The 17,610-nt window shown below is 45.3% G+C and overlaps 1 protein-coding gene across 4 annotated transcripts in view; it reads right to left on the reverse strand.

Moving 5' to 3' along the window:
• Positions 1-1,313: 1,313 nt before the first annotated feature.
• Positions 1,314-17,610, reverse strand: part of KCNK13 (potassium two pore domain channel subfamily K member 13) — a 75,411-nt gene continuing 59,114 nt past the window's right edge. The window contains exons 2-4 of one of the 4 annotated variants that reach the window (XM_084826915.1): positions 4,470-4,864; positions 3,979-4,343; positions 1,314-1,612 (exon numbers count right to left, since the gene is read on the reverse strand). In XM_084826915.1, the coding sequence (XP_084683041.1) occupies positions 1,600-1,612; positions 3,979-4,343; positions 4,470-4,864 (773 nt within the window). In that variant the 3' untranslated portion in view covers positions 1,314-1,599. Of the gene's footprint in view, positions 1,613-3,974; positions 4,865-17,610 lie in introns of those variants that run through there. The other 3 variants (XM_084826925.1, XM_084826896.1, XM_084826905.1) reach the window with 3 other exon arrangements.

Here is a 17,610-nt window from a genome sequence, read left to right on the forward strand (position 1 = left end):
TTGGTCCCCACCTGGTCATAATGAGAACGTGGGTAGTTTCATTTAGAAGAATTGGGAGTTTCAATCTTTCCTAATCAAAAGCCTGTCATTATCATCACCAAAGACTGAGAAGCAGGTTGGAGGGTGATAAAGTTACATGAATGTTAAAAAGGAACTTTCAAAGCATTCCATGTCCAAGGATACTTGTGATAACTGCTTGAAATATTGTTGCTCAGACCCATTCTGCATTGAATTCATTATTAACCAATGACTGTATGAGGCTGCACTACAAACACAGACTCTTGCTCTGGGTTTGTTCCTGTTGCAAGTATCAAATGCCATGGCAGACCAGTTACTTGCTCCAGCCTCCCAGTTACTTGATGAAAAACTTTTTTGTGGGCATAGGGATTTCAATGTTACCCCTAACTGCTGTAATAGCTTCATAAAACAATAGCTGATACAGAAAAGTGATAAAAGTCTGCTACCTTGCCACAGAACAGGATCAGGATTTGGGGGACAATTGGGCAGGATGCATCACTGCTCACTCTGAGAGGGCAGGTGAACAGGTAGAGACTGGACTGGCAGTTGTGCATGCATTGGGGAGGGGCACCATCTTGTCCTTTACCTCAAGTAGCAAAATGTCTTGGGCCGGCCCTGGGGGAAACCCAGAATCACCAAGTTGATCCAGGGCAGTATTTATTTCTAACCCCAAACGTGGCTCAGCGGAGCCCCAAGCATGAGCAAAACGCATCTTCTGAATCTTCCTAAGGGATATTTGGGGAGACATAATCCCACACAACCCAACGTCTTTGTTCTTGTTGTGGCAGTTCCTGCCACAGCTCCCCTTCCTCCATGGGAAGAAGGGTAAAGCCCCAAGCTCATATATGGGAAGAGTCCTTCCTGAACTGAGTGAGCCACAGAAGAGGCACCAAAACAGGAAATGACAAGGACTCTTTCGTAAATGTATCCACCCCTGTGTTAAATCGAGTGAGGCTTTTCAATCCCACAATCTGGTCAGGTAAGATAATCACAGCATTTTATACCTCTGGTAGCTAAAACGCCTGATTTTCAACCTCAATGTGTTCGTGTCTGTTTTGGAACCTTTAGTTCTTGTATCAACATCCTCCTTAAAGCGTTCTGCATTTGTCCAAAGGGGTATGCTTCACCCACCTTTGATTCTTTTGCTCTTTCACTTTTGCATGCAGAAAGCAGGATACAGAAGGCTTGTACCCCGTCTAATACCCTCTATGATGTTACAGCATTACAGGGCCATCAAATACCCTTTTTCCTTCTTCGTCCTAAACTAAATAATTCACACTTTATTCATAAGATTTCCATTCCATGTATTATTCCATTTATTATTCCAGTTGCTCTTCTTTCCATCATCATGTACAATCTGTATACATTCTTTTTGGGTGACCAAAACTGGACAGAGTATGCAAAATGTAGCCCCACCAGGGCCTTATGCAAAAATAACCAAAATTGCTCAATACTGTCTAGAAAATTCTTGCCGAATACTTCCAAGCATTATGTGTGATCTTGTTGCAGCTGCATCGTGTTGCGGGTTTATCATCTTGTGATCAACCAGTACCTTGAGTTCTCTTTCCCTGTGGGTTGCTTTTAGCAAATGACTCTGCAGCAGATAACAAACATCTTTTATTGTTTGCTTCCAAATACATGACCTTACATTTTGCAATGCTGAATATCATTCTATTTATATCACTTCAGCTTATTAGGTCATCCAATCAGTCCTGTGTAATTTCTCAGTCCTTCCAGATGTTACTGTGCCTTCTAACTTAGTGTCATAACCACGTTCCAGCCATACACGCCCACTTGCTTCCTGTGGTTGTTAATGAAAATATTTAATAAAACAGGTCCTAACACTGATCCCCAAGGCTCTCTAGTGGCTCTTTCTCTCTAACTTGAAAGTCTCCTGTTTAGCAAAATTCTTTGTCTTAAAAGTTATTAAAAAACCTGCCTTGATAATAAAATCCCAGTGTTATTTTGTCCTGTTCCTTCCTTGTGGCACATTATAATTTGGGTTAGCTGTAAACAGCAAGTCTATGCATTTTGGAGGGTATGAGTTTGCACTTGATCACATTCATGCCCCCCCCCCCCATTTAGCACCTATCTTGCAGATTTTTGGATTAGTGTTTCGATAGGATCCTTTCCTCAGGTCTTTCTTTGTCTACTGAAGATAGTGATAATAAATATGGACCAAATTTCTATAATTGAGCATTTGTAGGCATTGCGCATTATGAAAACTGGGATGCCTGATAACAATAAGGGATTCAGCTTAACTTTATACTGGTGTGCCTCACAGGAGAACTTTGCTTTACAAGCAAAGATATGTGCCTTGTCCTGATCCTACTATGTGAAGAACAGTGGTTTTATATACGCAAACCCACACAGGTTCCCACTTCATGCAGATCTACTGATTATGTCCTCCAGACATGCAACACAGTGCAGAATTCTGATGCATGCAGAAAGACAAATGATCTGGGCAGATACGAGAGAAGAGAGCTCCACTGTTCCACCTCCAAATGCACAAGACTTTCACCATGCAGAAGCACGCTACTCAGGTGGGCTGCCCACCTGTGGACCCAGTAGTAAATGGTTGCTTACTTCTGAACTGAAAGGGATTTTCTACATGAGGCATTTATCATGCACTCGTCATTCCCCACTGAAGGTTGTTTATGGGTTCTTTAGACGATGACATGACCTTCCAGTTTCGCTTCTGTGTCTAACCAGCACTTTCGGGGAGTTTTTTTAGAGCAGGGAAAATGTGGCATTTAATCGTAAAAAAACTGCTTTTTCCACTTGTGTATTTGTGCTATTCTGCTCTACCACAGTGCCACCTAGAGGTTATGTAGTGGAAAAGCAGGAAAGAAAATGCTTTGTGTAGTGCCTCATTCTCAATTCTGTGATGAAACCGAAAGTAGATACAGCAGATTAACAGCTGATTAATAGCCTCGTGTAGAAAAGCTCAAAGGCAAATGTTTATTTTGTACGGAACACTGATGTGATAATTACCTATCTGTGTGATTGCCTCCTGCACCTTCTGACACACGGAGCTATTCTTAATATGCTGCACTTTCTGGTACACAGCCTCTCTGGTTTGGGATGACTGTGTTTAGCTTTTACCCTTTCATTATGAAATACATAATTTTTAGATGTTTATCTGGAAAACAAGCAGTTGTTTCCCAGTGGCATAAATTATGAGTGAATGATTGCTTGTACCTTTGAGCACAGGGTGCGCAAGAAAATACTGTAATGGATTCATTTCAGTTTTTGATTAGAAAGCAGGGCATAAAAAGTACACTGAATGCAAAACTAATTTCAGAGAGCAGTTGGCAGCTTGATCCTATGAACGTGCTACTGATGGACACAGAGCAAACAGTGGTTCGCACTGTGTCATTTAATGTGAAAACCTGCACTTGGCAAATGGGCTCCCCCACCCCCCCACCCTTATGGTTATGCTCGCATTCCAGGGCTCTTGGGCTGATAAGCAGCCAATAAGATGAAGGATAAGAAAATGGGTAAACAGTCAATGGCAGCAGCTGTGTCAGTGCCGTGGGAAGGTTCAAGCCCCAGTACTGCCACAAAGAGAAAAGTTCTCCATCATGCCAGCACTTGTGCCCTTCATGCTGAATCCAGTGAGCCGATTTCTCAGCACAGGGGCTTATAGGAGTGAGTTGTGAGTGCAGCAAAGTCATGACTTTTCTCCATTCATTTCCCCACTCCTAACTCTGAACTTAAATACAGAAGCTTGCTAGTGCAGCTAGATGACACGATACCACTGGAACCTTCTTTGGAGGGCCCTGCAGGGCGAGAGCGGACAGGTGTTGCAGTGCAAAATGCAACAGGTATTAACTGCTAGCGACAGTATTGGTAAACCTCTTCTAAAAGGTGTCCTGCTTGGTTAGTTCTGTCTCTGTGATGACTTCTGATCCTTACGTATCCCACACTCCCCGATGCATTTCCAGTGTGGAAGTTTACCTATCAGTACTTGTCTCTGCCAGCCTGTTATTCATAATCCCCAGAGCTCCTACACCACCGGCGAATCCATTTTGTCTAGGAACAGTGCTCATCTGTCTCGGAAAGCCATTGGCACTGTCAGACAACTGTTTCTGCATGATGGCCAGCGACACTTTGTTAGAGGCTAAGAGGTCTTTCATGGAGATCATCTCACCAGACATTCTGCGTCCATCTGTGTCACTCTCAATGATGCCATCAGACTCAATTGATATGTTGCGTTGGTTCCGTGTAGTCCCTGGCACCACAACATTCCTCCGTGACCTGAAGAGTTTTCTTTGGCATCTGTGGCATGTGCATTCCAGTTTCTTTAATATCCAGTTTATGGACTGTTTGATGACAATAGAGATCACATTAAACAAGGAATAGATGCAACAAACCCCCATGAGTATGAAGATAAAATTGCCAAATCGGTAAAGGCCTTGGCTCTCGTACTGGGCATTCTGGCTACTCACCAGGTCACCAAAACCAATAGTGCTGAAGGCCACAAAGCAAAAATAAAGAGACTCAAAGTAACTCCACCCTTCCATTGGTGTGTACATAGCAGAGGCACAACAGGAAATGGTGAGTGATGCTAGGCACAAGATAAGCATAACATAATACACGGATGGCTTCCATCCTGCCAAGCTGTCCACTTCAGCATTCCCAGAGGCTTGTTTGATGTCTTGGGGAAGAGCCCCGTTTCGCCTTAGTTGTCTCTCATGGCAGGACTTCATGACGTAGGCTATGATCGTGATCAAGCGCTCCAGGAACAAGTTGAAGAACAAGATGGTCCCTGCACAGCCTATAAGGCCATAAAGTATCAGGAAAAGTTTTCCAGTGATGGTAGCCGGTGTGGTCATGCCAAACCCTGGAAGACAAAACAGGACAATATCACATAAGCAAGACTTCTAAGCAACAAGATGTTCCAGGGCATGGCACAGAGGAAAAAGAAGAAAAATCTCAGTCAGAAAGGAAAGCTGAAAAGGGTTTCTTTTTTTTTTTTTTGTATAACCTTTGTACATGTGATCTCAGTACCATATTGGAATAATAGCAATTATGTAACACCAAAATGTTTCACAAACATTATCTTGTATTACATATAACAATCTGCAAGGATGGTAATTATCATTACCCCCACATCATTACCCCCATACTCCATGACCCCTTCATGGATCTCTGCCTTGTTGTGGCGAAGGGGCTTGCGTAACTCAGTGAAGCCATAAGCTATGCCGTGCGGGGCCACCCAAGACGGACAGGTCATGGCGGAGAGTTCTGACAAAATGTGGTCCACTGGAGAAGGAAATGGCAACCCACTCCAGTATTTTGGCCAAGAAAACCCCATGGAATGTATCACAAGGTTAAAAGATATGACGTCAGAAGATGAGCCCCTCAGGTCGGAAGGTGTCCAATATACCACTGGGGAAGAGCAGAGGGAATTTCCAAGTAGCGCCAGAAAGAGTGAAGCGGCTGGGCCAAAGCCAAAAGGACACTCAGCTGTGGATGTGTCTGGTGGTGAAAAGAAAGTCCGATGCTGTAAAAAACAATATTGTTTAGGAACCTAGAATGTCAGATCAATGAATCAAGGTAAGCTGGAGGTGGTCAAACATGAGATGACTAGATTGAACATCGACATCTTGGGAATCAACGAACTAAAATGGACAAGCATGGGCGAATTTAATTCAGGTGACCATTGTATCTACTACTGTGGACAAGAATCTCTTAGAAGAACTGGACTGGCACTCATAGTCAACAAAAGGGTGGGAAAAGCAGTACTGGGGTACAATCTCAAAAACGAAAGAATGATCTCAGTACAAATTCAAGGCAAACCATTCAACATCACAGTAATTCAAGTCTATGCCCCAACCACTGATGCCGAAGAAGCTGAGGTTGATCGGTTCTATGAAGACCTACAACACCTTCTAGAACTAACACCAAAAAAAGATGTCCTCTTCATCATAGGGGATTGGAATGCTAAAGTAGGAAGTCACGAAATCACCGGGATAACAGGCAAGCATGGCCTTGGTGTACAAAATGAAGCAGGACAAAGGCTAATAGAGTTTTGCCAAGAGAACACGCTGATCATAGCAAACACTCTTTTCCAACAGCACAAGAGGCAACTCTCCACATGGACATCACCAATATCGGTCAATATCGAAATCAGATTGATTATGTCCTTTGCAGCCAAAGATGGAGAAGCTCTATATAGTCAGTAAAAACAAGACCTGGAGCTGACTGTGGCTCAAATCATGAGCTTCTTATCGCAAAATTTCGGCTGAAATTGAAGAACGTAGAGAAAAACACTAAACCATTCAGGTATGACCTAAAGTATATCCCTTATGAATATATGCTGGAGGTGAGGAATAGATTTAAGGGATTAGACCTGATAGAGTGCCTGAGGAACTAAGGACGGAAGTCCGTAACACTGTTCAGGAGGCAGCAACTCAATCCATCCCAAAGAAAAAGAAATGCAAGAAAGCCAAGTGGCAGTCTGATGAGGCCTTAAAAGTAGCTGAGGAAAGAAGGGAAGCGAAAAGCAAGGGAGAAAGGGGAAGATCTATCCAACTGAATGCAGAGTTCCAGAGAATAGCAAGGAGAGACAAGAAGGCCTTCATGAGCAATGCAAAGAAATCGAGGAAAACAACAGAATGGGAAAGACTAGAGATCTCTTCAAGAAAATCGGAGATCTCAAGGGAACGTTTTGTGCAAAGACGGGCATGATAAAGGACAAAGAAGGCAGGGACCTAACAGAAGCAGATGAGATTAAGAAGAGGTGGCAAGAATACACAGAAGAACTATACAGGAAAGATCTGAATGTCCCTGATAGCCATGATAGTACGGTCACTGAACTTGAGCTGGACATCCTCGAGAGTGAAGTCAAGTGGGCCTTAGGAAGCATTACTAACAACAAAGCTAGCGGAGATGACAGCATTCCAGCTGAGCTATTTAAGATCCTGAAAGATGATGCTGTTAAAGTGCTGCACTCAATATGCCAACAAATTTGGAACACTCAATTGGTCAGTTTACATTCCAATTCCAAAGAAGGGCAATGCCAAAGAGTGTTCCAACTACCGTACAATTGCGCTCATTTCACATGCCAGCAAGGTGATGCTCAAAATCCTACAAGCTAGGCTTCAGCTATATGTGAACCAAGAACTACCAGAAGTACAAGCTGGGTTTCGAAGAGGCAGAGGAACTAGAGATCAAATGGCCAGCTTTCGCTGGATCATGGAGAAAGCAAGAGAATTCCAGAAAAACGTCTATTTCTGCTTCATTGACTACGCTAGAGCCTTTGATTCTGTGGATCACAACAAACCTTGGCAAATTCTTACAGAGATGGGAGTACCAGACCACCTTACCGGTCTCCTGAGAAACCTGTACAAGGGTCAAGAAGCAACAGTAAGAACCAGACATGGAACAACCGATTGGTTCAAAATTGCGAAAGGAGTACGACAAGGCTGCATATTGTCGCCCTGCTTATTTAATTTATATGCAGAGTACATCATGAGAAACGCCGGGTTGGATGAATTACAGGTCAGAATTAAGATTGCCGGGAGAATTATCAACAACCTCAGATACGCAGACGATACCACCCTAATGGCAGAAAGTGAAGAGGATCTAAAGAGCCTCTTGTTGAGGGTGAAAGCGGAGAGTGCAAAAGCTGGTTTGAAACTCAACATTAACAAAACTAAGATCATGGCATCTGGCCCCATCACTTCCTGGCATATAGAAGGGGAAGAAATGGAAGCATTGACAGATTTTATTTTCTTGGGCTCCAAGATCACTGCAGACGGTGACTGTAGCCATGAAATTAAAAGACATGAAATTAAAAGACGCTTGCTCCTTGGGAGGAAAGCTATGGCAAACCTAGACAGCATAGTAAGAAGCAGAGACATCTCCTTGCCAACAAAGGTTCATATAATCAAATGGTTTTCCCAGTAGGAATGTATGGCTGTGAGAGCTGGACTATAAGGAAGGCTGTGCGCCGAAGAATCGATGCTTTCGAACTGTGGTGCTGGAGAAGACTCTTATGAGTCCCCTGGACTGCAAGGAGGTCAAATCAGTCCATCCTAAAGGAAATCAACCCTGACTGCTCATTGGAAGGACAGATACTGAAGCTGAAGCTCAAATATCTGGTCACCTAATGCAAAGAGAAAACTCCCTGGAAAAGACCCTGATGCTGGGAAAGATTGAAGGCAAAAGGAGAAGGGGACGGCAGAGGATGAGATGGCTAGATAGTATCACCAATGCAAAGAATATGAACTTGAGCACACTCCGGGAGAGAGCGCAGGACAGGAAGGCCTGGCGTGCTATGGTCCATGGGGTCACGAAGAGTCGGACACGACTGAACGACTGAACAACAACAACCATATTATTGCTGGGTGAGCTGAGTCCAAGAGAGAGTGGTTTGCCGAATGGTGCGTGGCAGGTTCATGGATGAAATGAGATTTAAACCAGGACCTGCCAAACTCAGAGGTAAGCATATTCAGAGAGGAAGAGTTGAATGCTGGAGAGAGGAAAAGAGACAAAGGAGACAATGGAGAAAGTAAATAAAAAGAATAAGAGGATAAGCTATCAATGGCTACCAGTCATAATGGCTATATATTACCTCCAGTATCAGAGGTAGTATGCCAGTTGCTGGGGAACACAAGTGGAAGGTTGCTATTGCACTCATGTCCTACTTCTGGGCCTCCTATAGGCATCTGGTTGGCCACTGTGTGGACAGAATGCTGGACTAGACAGGCCTTTGGTCTGATCCAGCATGGCTCTTCTTCTGTTCTCATGGGGAAAACCCAGTGCTGAAGACATCAAATGCACAGGTGGTGCAAGCAGTGTGATGTTATAGGTGTTGGCTGTCTTCAGCATTCTGAATGTCTCAGGTATTGTGAATGGATCTATCACCAGACAACTGGTGGTGATTATGGGCTTTACAAAAGGACTGTAATGTTCCTTAAAGGATGGAAATCCCTGTCTAGCCTTTTGGAATGTGTCAGCCTTCAGCTTTGAATTGGGTCAAGAGACAGGGAATCAGAGAGCTGAGTTTTCAGTCAGATTTTGTGGAAACTGAGGCAGAACTGTTGGGGAATCTTAACCAGCATTAGCAACTGTATTACCTGCTTTAGGAGTAGTCTTGCTTCCAATATACTCTGCTTCTAAATCTGTAGAACAGATATTACAAAACAAGGTGCTTCCAGACAATACCTTTAATGTGCAATCACCAACCTACTTCACAGAACTTTACAGGCAGTCCAGACATCATTGTCCTCCATTTGTAGCCCTTCCATTTTCCCTGCCACTTTTTACCAGTTTTGGAGCAAAAAACGGAATACCTGCACAATGCCTTTTGATTGTTAGTGCTAGGAGCCTTCCATCTGGAAACACCCTACATCTCTAGTGTTCTCCCATTACAAGGAAAAAGACCCTGTAAGAAGGCCGCTATGGAGCTTCCAATCTCTTGGGGTAAATGGGTATGTGACCTACTGTTCTTCAATAACAACAAACCAGCTGCAAGTCTTCCCATGCTAAAAAACGTTGGTGTAATTTTGAGGTTTCCAGCATGGTGCCAGTGAGAACCAATATGCTTGCAGGCACCTCCCTTGGTGCCCACCAGGCTCCCTTCCTCTCCTGGTTTTTATTTTATTAAGACTCTTTTAAAACTGGGAGATTGGCATGATGGAAAGCAAAGTGCTTCCCTCCAGTACCAACTTTATGTGGGCTCAAAAGAGTGGTTTTGCGTTTTGAACCTCAGACCCCACCTCTGCCTTGTAATTAGGTTCTTCGACAAGTTACTTTGCTTTTAGTCTCTCCAGTTTGCCTTCTGGGAAATTAGTATTTTTCGTGGTGGGAAATTAGGAAGCTCTCCAGGCTTCCTGCTCATTCGAGTGCAGATCTTGAGTGTCTGTACCTTGTGTTGGGTACCCGGGACAGATTAGGGATTCTGTTGGTGTACCGCCCACCCCGCTGCCCATCGGACTCCCTGCCTGAGCTGACGGAGGTGGTCTCAGACTTGGTGTTGAGGACCCCCAGGATGATGGTCCTGGGGGATCTCAACTTCCATGCCGAGGCCGCTGTATCCGGGGCGCCTCAGGACTTCATGGCCGCCATGACAACCATGGGGCTGTCCCAACATGTCATCGGCCCAACGCATATAAAAGGACACACGCTTGATCTGGTTTTCTCGACTGGGCAGGAGGATGGTGATCTGAAAGTAGAGGAATTAACATCTGTCCCTTTGTCATGGTCAGATCACTTCCTGCTGAGGTTTAGACTTCTGGCGGCCTTTCCCCTCTGCAAGGGTGGGGGACCTATTAAAATGGTCCGCCCCCGGAGATTAATGGATTCCGATGGATTCCAGAGGGCTCTGGGGGATTTTCCTGCTGGTATGGCTGGTGCTCCTGTCGAAGCCCAGGTCGCTCTGTGGAATGCAGAGATGACTCGGGCGGTTGACACGATCACACCCAAGCGCCCTCTCCCTCTCAGCAGAGCCCGGCCAGCTCCTTGGTATACACCTGAGCTGAGGGCAATGAAGCAAGAGGGGAGATGGCTAGAATGCAGGTGGAGGAAAACTTGTGCTGAGTCTGACCGAACACAGGTAAGAGCCCACTATCGAGCCTACTCTGTGGCGGTGAGGGTGGCAAAGAGGCAGTTCTTTTCCACCAGCATTGCATCTTCTCAGTGTTGTCCGGCGGAGCTTTTCCGAGTGGTTCGCGGCCTGTTACATTCTGGGCCAGGGAGAGAGACGGTGGAACCCTCGGTAGCACGCTGTGACGAGTTTGCGCGGCACTTTGAAGATAAAGTCGCTCAGATTCGTCATGAATTGGACACCACGATTAATGCAGTTCCATTGGTAGAGGCGTTCAGAGCACCGTCTGGTCCAGTTTTATTGGATGAGTTTCAGTTACTGAGGCCTGAGGATGCGGACAAGGTGCTTGGCCAAGTCCGATCGACCACTTGTGTGCTTGACCCTTGCCCTTCATGGCTTATTAAATCAAACAAGGAGGGGTTGTCCGGCTGGGTCCAGGAGGTTGTAAATTCCTCCTTGAGAGAGGGAGTGGTGCCTGCTGCTTTAAAAGAGGCAGTAATTAGACCACTCCTGAAAAAGCCTAACCTGGACCCAGAGGATGTTAACAATTATAGGCCAGTGGCCAACATCCCCTTCCTGGGCAAGGTGCTTGAGCGGGTGGTTGTAGGACAGCTCCAGGCACTCTTGAATGAAATGGATTATCTAGATCCATTTCAATCGGGCTTCAGGCCTGGTTTTGGAACAGAAACTGCCTTGGTCGCCCTGTGGGATGACCTCTGCCGGGAGAGGGACAGGGGGAGTGCGACCCTGTTGATTCTCCTGGACCTCTCAGCGGCTTTCGATACCATCGACCATGGTATCCTTCTGGATAGGTTGTCTGGGTTGGGAGTTGGAGGCACTGCACTACAGTGGTTCCGCTCCTACTTGGATGGCCGATTCCAGAAGGTGGTGCTGGGGGATTATTGCTCTGTGCCATGGCAATTGTGCCATGGGGTTCCACAGGGCTCTATTCTATCCCCCATGCTGTTTAACATCTACATGAAACCGCTGGGGGAGGTTGTCCGGAGGTGTGGGCTGAGGTGCCATCAATATGCGGATGACACCCAGCTCTACCTCTCTTTCTCATCAAAACCAGGTGAGGCAGTGGCTGTTCTGAATCAGTGCCTGGGCACGGTAATAGACTGGATGAGGGCTAATAAACTGAAACTCAATCCAGACAAGACGGAGGTACTGTTAGTGGGTGGTTCGTCTGCCCGGCTAGGTGATATTCAACCTGTTCTGGAGGGGGTTGCACTCCCCCTAAAGGATCAGGTTCGTAGTTTGGGGGTGCTCTTGGATCCAGAACTGTCACTTGAGGCACAGGTGAACTCAGTGGCATGGAGCACTTTTTATCAGCTTAGGCTGGTATACCAACTACGCCCTTATCTGGACAGAGATAGCCTAGCTACAGTTATCCATGCTCTGATAACTTCTCGTCTGGATTACTGCAATGCGTTATACGTGGGGCTGCCTTTGAAAACGGTCCGGAAACTTCAGCTGGTCCAAAATAGGGCAGCAAGATTGTTAACAGGGACTGGCCTGCGAGCTCATATTACGCCAGTACTTCTCCAGCTGCACTGGCTGCCAGTCCATTTCTGGGCCCGATTCAAAGTGCTGGTGTTAACATTCAAAGCCCTTAACGGCTCTGGGCCAGGTTACCTGAAGGATCGCCTCCTCCCATATGTGCCTGCCCGGACCTTAAGATCATCATCAGCGGCCCTTCTCCGTGAGCCCCTGCCAAAGGAAGTGAGGCTACTAGGAGGAGGGCTTTTTCTGTTGTGGCACCCCGGCTCTGGAATGAGCTCCCTAGTGAGGTTCGCCTGGCGCCTACATTGTACTCCTTTCGGCGCCAGGTGAAGACCTTTTTATTTTCCCAGGCATTTTAGCTTTCTGAATTTTTATCTTTGTTGTTTTAAATCTGTATTTTAAACTCCTGTACTGCTGCTAGGTTTTATTGTGGTTGTATTGTTATATTGTGGTTTTAATGTTCTATATATTTTAAATTGTTTTATTGTGTGTTGTTTGGTTTTAGTTTTTGTGAACCGCCCAGAGAGCTTCGGCTATTGGGCGGTATAGAAATGAAATAAATAAATATTTTGTGACTGGCCACACCCACCATGGCAGACATTTTGTGAGAGCGCCCACAACTCTCTCAAAATTCTAAATGGTGACCCAAAAAGGTTCGGGACACCATTTTACTTCATGTTCCTTTTCCATGGTGGTAGATCCTAATGAGACCTGCATGCTAGTTATGCAGGTGTTTCTTTTTTTCCTTTTGCTTTGGCTAAGGATGCTGCATTCACATTTTCGTAACTGGATTATTTTCAGAAAGACTCCCAAGTTAAGCAGCACATGCACATGCATGCATACATCCATACACGTGCTTTTCATAAAGACCTGCTGTATTTTGGAGAGGGCATGGAGATGCTTGACAACTGGCTAGTTAGCTGCTCAATTAAGGAAAGGATGTTTGATAGACTAAACAAACAAAACATTGCCTCCACCGAACAAAGCACCCTGGCCTCTTTATCTGCATTGTCTGTCAGCACAACGCAATGGAAATTAAGGAAATTAAGAGGCTGGAAATGTAGCAAAACTCCCATGTGCTTAGCAAAGGCTTAAGTGTGATGAGGTGAAGATAGCCTTCTTTTTTTCATATACAGAACCCTTGGTGCTAATTTGTGCTCTTTTTCATAGAAAATGGATTAATTTGCACTAGTCTATATTTTAATCTCCTGTCCTTAACTACAGTGATGTGCTAAACACTCCCTCTTTCCCTTGTCATTTTAAAAAACTTTCCCAACTAACACAGAATTCCACGGGTCAAATGTGACACAATCCATGATCAAGATCTCCCCTGGTTTTTTAAAATTGCTAGCAGCTACAGGAGTCCCTAGACCAGACTGGGACCCCAACACTTGGGGGGGAACCCCCTTCCCAGGTTGGACCATTTTCCTGAATAAAATCACCTCCTGAAGCTGTTGTCTGCTGTGCGGGTACCTGTATGTTTTCCTGTAAGGGGGCAAATAACAGCTCCAGGATGGATCTGGGGGATGGGGAACTTTATCAGAAAAATGGTGTGTGCATGTGGGGAAAGGGTTAACCCTGCTCCCAATTTATCTCCTACCCCCATTGCTATTAATTTATGGATCTTTCAAGTCATGTGTAGTTGCACTCCAGGGGTTTCCCCTCTCTGTGGTGCTCTGAAAAATGGAATACCCTGTCAAATTTTACAGACACACTTTTGCATCTCACATGCATGAAAAGTGGTTGCTTTTGGCTAGCCCCACATAAGGAAGTGTGCTCCCATAAACAGACACAGTATTCAGTATCACATCTCTACCTTTCAGCACATGAACAGTCCACTAGGGATGGCAGAGAATTTCTCCACGAATCTCGGGGAGGCCGAATGCCAATGCATTCGGCCCCCCGAAATTGGCGGTGAAATTCTCTGCCCCCCCCCCCCCCCCCCGGGATGGGACTTACCTCCCTCGAATGTCCCTCTCAGCGGCGGGTCCCGGCGGCGGTTTGGTGGTGGCCGGTCTTCTGACCGGCTGCTGCTGCCGCCATTACAAAGTGAATTAAAAAAACACACACCCGTGATAGGCTACGTAACGATTTACGTAGCCTATCACAGCTAGATTTCCAAAGTCAGCCATGATAGGCTACGTAAATCGTTACGTAGCCTAACATGGGTGACTTTGGGGGGGAAAAAAAAAAGCGCGTACACAAATGGCGGTGCCCATGGGCGCCGCCATTTGCGTACGCGGTTTTTTTTTTTCAAAGTCACCTGTGATAGTCTACGTAACGATTTATGTAGCCTATCATGGCTGACTTTAGAAATCTAGCTGTGATAGGCTACGTAAATCGTTACGTAGCCTATCACGGGTGTGTCTTTCTTTTTTTTTAATTCACTTTTTTATTTCGCGGCCGGGGAGACGGGGCGCTTCTCCCCGGCCTGAATTTCAGCCAGGCGAGGCAGGGCACCTCCCCCCCGGCCTGAACTTCTGGGGGAGAACTGAAGCGCCTCCCCCCCACCGCGAAGCAAGCTGCGGGACCAGGTAAGTGACTTTCGTACGTCCCTACCACTATGTAGCAGCGGCCACCATGCAGGGATCTATACAGAGGGCTCCGTGCAGAAGCTGTAACAGGCTGGTCAGTCAGAATAAAGGCGGAAACCTAGGAACCTGCCTTAGATCACAGGTCCATCTCATTCCGAATTGTCTTCATGAGGAGTGTCGAATCTCTTTCAGCCTGAGAGCTGCTTTCCAGTTTGGATAAATTCTTGGGGGCCACATTCCAGTGGTGAGTGGGGCAAAAGGGGCAGGCTAAAAACACCCCCCTCCCAGCATATTTTAGCTTGCCAGTAACTAGGCCTTAGGAGAGGCATTTCAATCTTTAGGAATGGAGGATAAAACTCACAAAAGCTGGGAAATTACCAACTGATCAGGGTGGGAAAGGGGGGGCAGGGGAAGAGGGTATGGCCCTCTGGGGAACTCCACGGTGCTGGACTGGGACACCAGACAGAATGGATTTGGTCAGCAGGCCTGAAGTTCAACACCCCGGTCTAAATTGATGGGCAGGGCCTCTTTCAGGTTTCAGACAGGACTCTTTCCTAGCCCTACCTGGAGATATCAGGGATTGAACCTGGGACTTCCTACATGCAAAGGAGGTGCTCTACCACTGAGTTATGGGCCCTTCCCTAAAAGTTTGGGAGTGAGTCTTTCAGGAGGAGGGGAGTAAAGGAGCTGAGAGACCAGTGGGGAATTATTTTTTGAGGACATGGCTCATTTTTACTGAAGAAGCTACACAATATTGCTTGCAAAATTAACATTGAGTCTTGTGGCACCTTACAGACTAACCAATTTATTCTGGCATAAATTTTTGTGGACACTGTCTGCTTCATGTGATGCAAGCAACTTTCTTCATGAGGTCAATGGATTTCCACTTCATACGGCTAAATCTGCTCCCTTACATTCCAACAATTTCCAGAGGGGTAGCTGTGTTAGATTGTAGTTTGTAGCAGTCACAGCAAAAATGCTGACTCCTGAGCCTGTGAGGTGTCACTTGCATAGGTGAAAGCTTCACCACAAAACAGCATGAAGGTAGAGTTAATCTGTCCTCAAATATGGGAAACACATCAAAACCTAAAGCTGGCCAATCTCTGTCTCTGTAGTTTGCTCCTCTAGGCTGTAATCCACATCTTAATGAAACCAGCACCCAAAGGAGGGCTGCATGCTGATGCATCTGGAAACAATGGGTTGAACCCAAAGTTTGTTACTACACTTTTGGCAAAATCCAGGAGTGGGGAAAACCCCTCCCCAAATTGGAAGCCAATTTCAGGGGTTGTGAAAAGATGAGAATGCACAAGGGAGGCACTTTACTGTGGGGAGTACAGTGTCTGACCTCCTTCTTTGCACTGCCACTCTTTAGCTGTGATGGCTGAAGTGGGGCAGTTCTCCTGGCTGCTATGTTTAATTCTCGATAATGTTCCTGGAACAATGTTATGCTACTGTGTGGCATCATTCCAAGGGGCATTCACAGGTGGGGGATAGCACTCCCAATGGGGACACCTTTTCTCCCCAGAATGACCCTCGGAATATTGCCACACTGTAACGTGCTGTCATTCCAAGGGCATGGTGGCTTTCAGCACTTGGCCTTAGTGAGTTTCATGAACTTACCCAGACCCAAAAGTAGCCGAAATGCATCCAACATGATGAAAATATACTAGACACCGGGGCAGGTGATATTGCTAAGAGATGAGCTCTACCCTCTCCTGCCTTCATTCCTGTCCTGACACATATACAGCCTTTGGATTGAATACTAATTGCCTTCTCCTGCTCACCCCATGCTTCAGGTGGTCTATCAGCTTTGTTCTTTTTTTCTTTTTCTTTTAATTTTTCAAAGTCCCTAGAAAGGATCTTTGCATCTGATTACAAGTTTGTTCAGTGCTCTATTATTTTTAAGGCTTCACCCTTCTTTTTGATACACTGAGTTTGGTTCTGACAATGAAAGGAGTGGCTTGCTTCATAAGTGATATGAGCTGGCCAATCTGGCTTCTTCTCAAGTCAGAAAAATGCATTTCCCCAGGCAAAACTGAAGCGACAAAATAATATGTGTGGTGTAAATGCAGTCAATGCAGACGCATAGTTGAAATTCTCTATGTTTGTATGCTTCACAGCATTGATTTTAATATAGCTGGCCCTTTTCTTTTTTCTCCCTGCCTCAGGCTGAACCTTTTTCCCCCTACCTTAGCAAACTGATTCTCCCACCACTCAGCTTCATAGTATGACCCAGACTCTAGTATTAGGAGGGAGCAAGCAAAATGTCTCTCTATCCACTTTCTTCTTGCATAACTTTGTACACCTCTATCATGTCTCCAATCACTCCCCTTTTCTCTAAGCTAAACAGTTCCAGATGTAGTACATTTCCTCATAGGGAGTTGCCCCAGCCCCTTGATCATTTTAGTTCCCTTTTTCTGCCCTTTTCTCAGCTCTACAATATCTCTTTTTAAATGTGGTGACCAGAACTGTGCACAGTATTCCAAGTGTGGTCACACTACAGATTTGTTTTGAGTACTGGAACTCAGCTGTATAAATGTAAAACAACCTTTTTTTTCTAGATCACTAGTAGCAGGGAGGGGGAAAGCCATATATTATCAACCAACAGCAAACCATAATTTCTTCCCATGTTTGTCTTTAATATTTAGTTCTTCGACTGCTCTGTGGTGAGTGTGTGTGTTTTGCACATAGAAAGCAAGTCAGGAAATTCTCTGTCATGGTAATACAACCACACTTTGGATAAATCCAAAATATGGTTATTTAAAATGTTCCCTTCACGAATTGGTGCCAAGATCGTTATCTATTTGGTGCCAGGTTAAAACTGCCCTCTTCTCTTAGGCATTTGGCAGCATATAATGAGTTTTTAATCAGGTCTTTGGATTGTCTTTGGTTGATTGTTTAAAAATTGTTTCTAGATATATGTTGTTTCTGTGTGTGCTGCCTGTTTGTTTTTATGTAAATGGTTTTGAACTTTGTATAATGTATTTGTTATGG

This window comes from Heloderma suspectum, chromosome 1 (assembly GCF_057233095.1).
Source record: "Heloderma suspectum isolate Gila_16-S chromosome 1, 16-S_ref, whole genome shotgun sequence".
Taxonomy (NCBI): Eukaryota; Metazoa; Chordata; class Lepidosauria; order Squamata; family Helodermatidae; genus Heloderma; species Heloderma suspectum.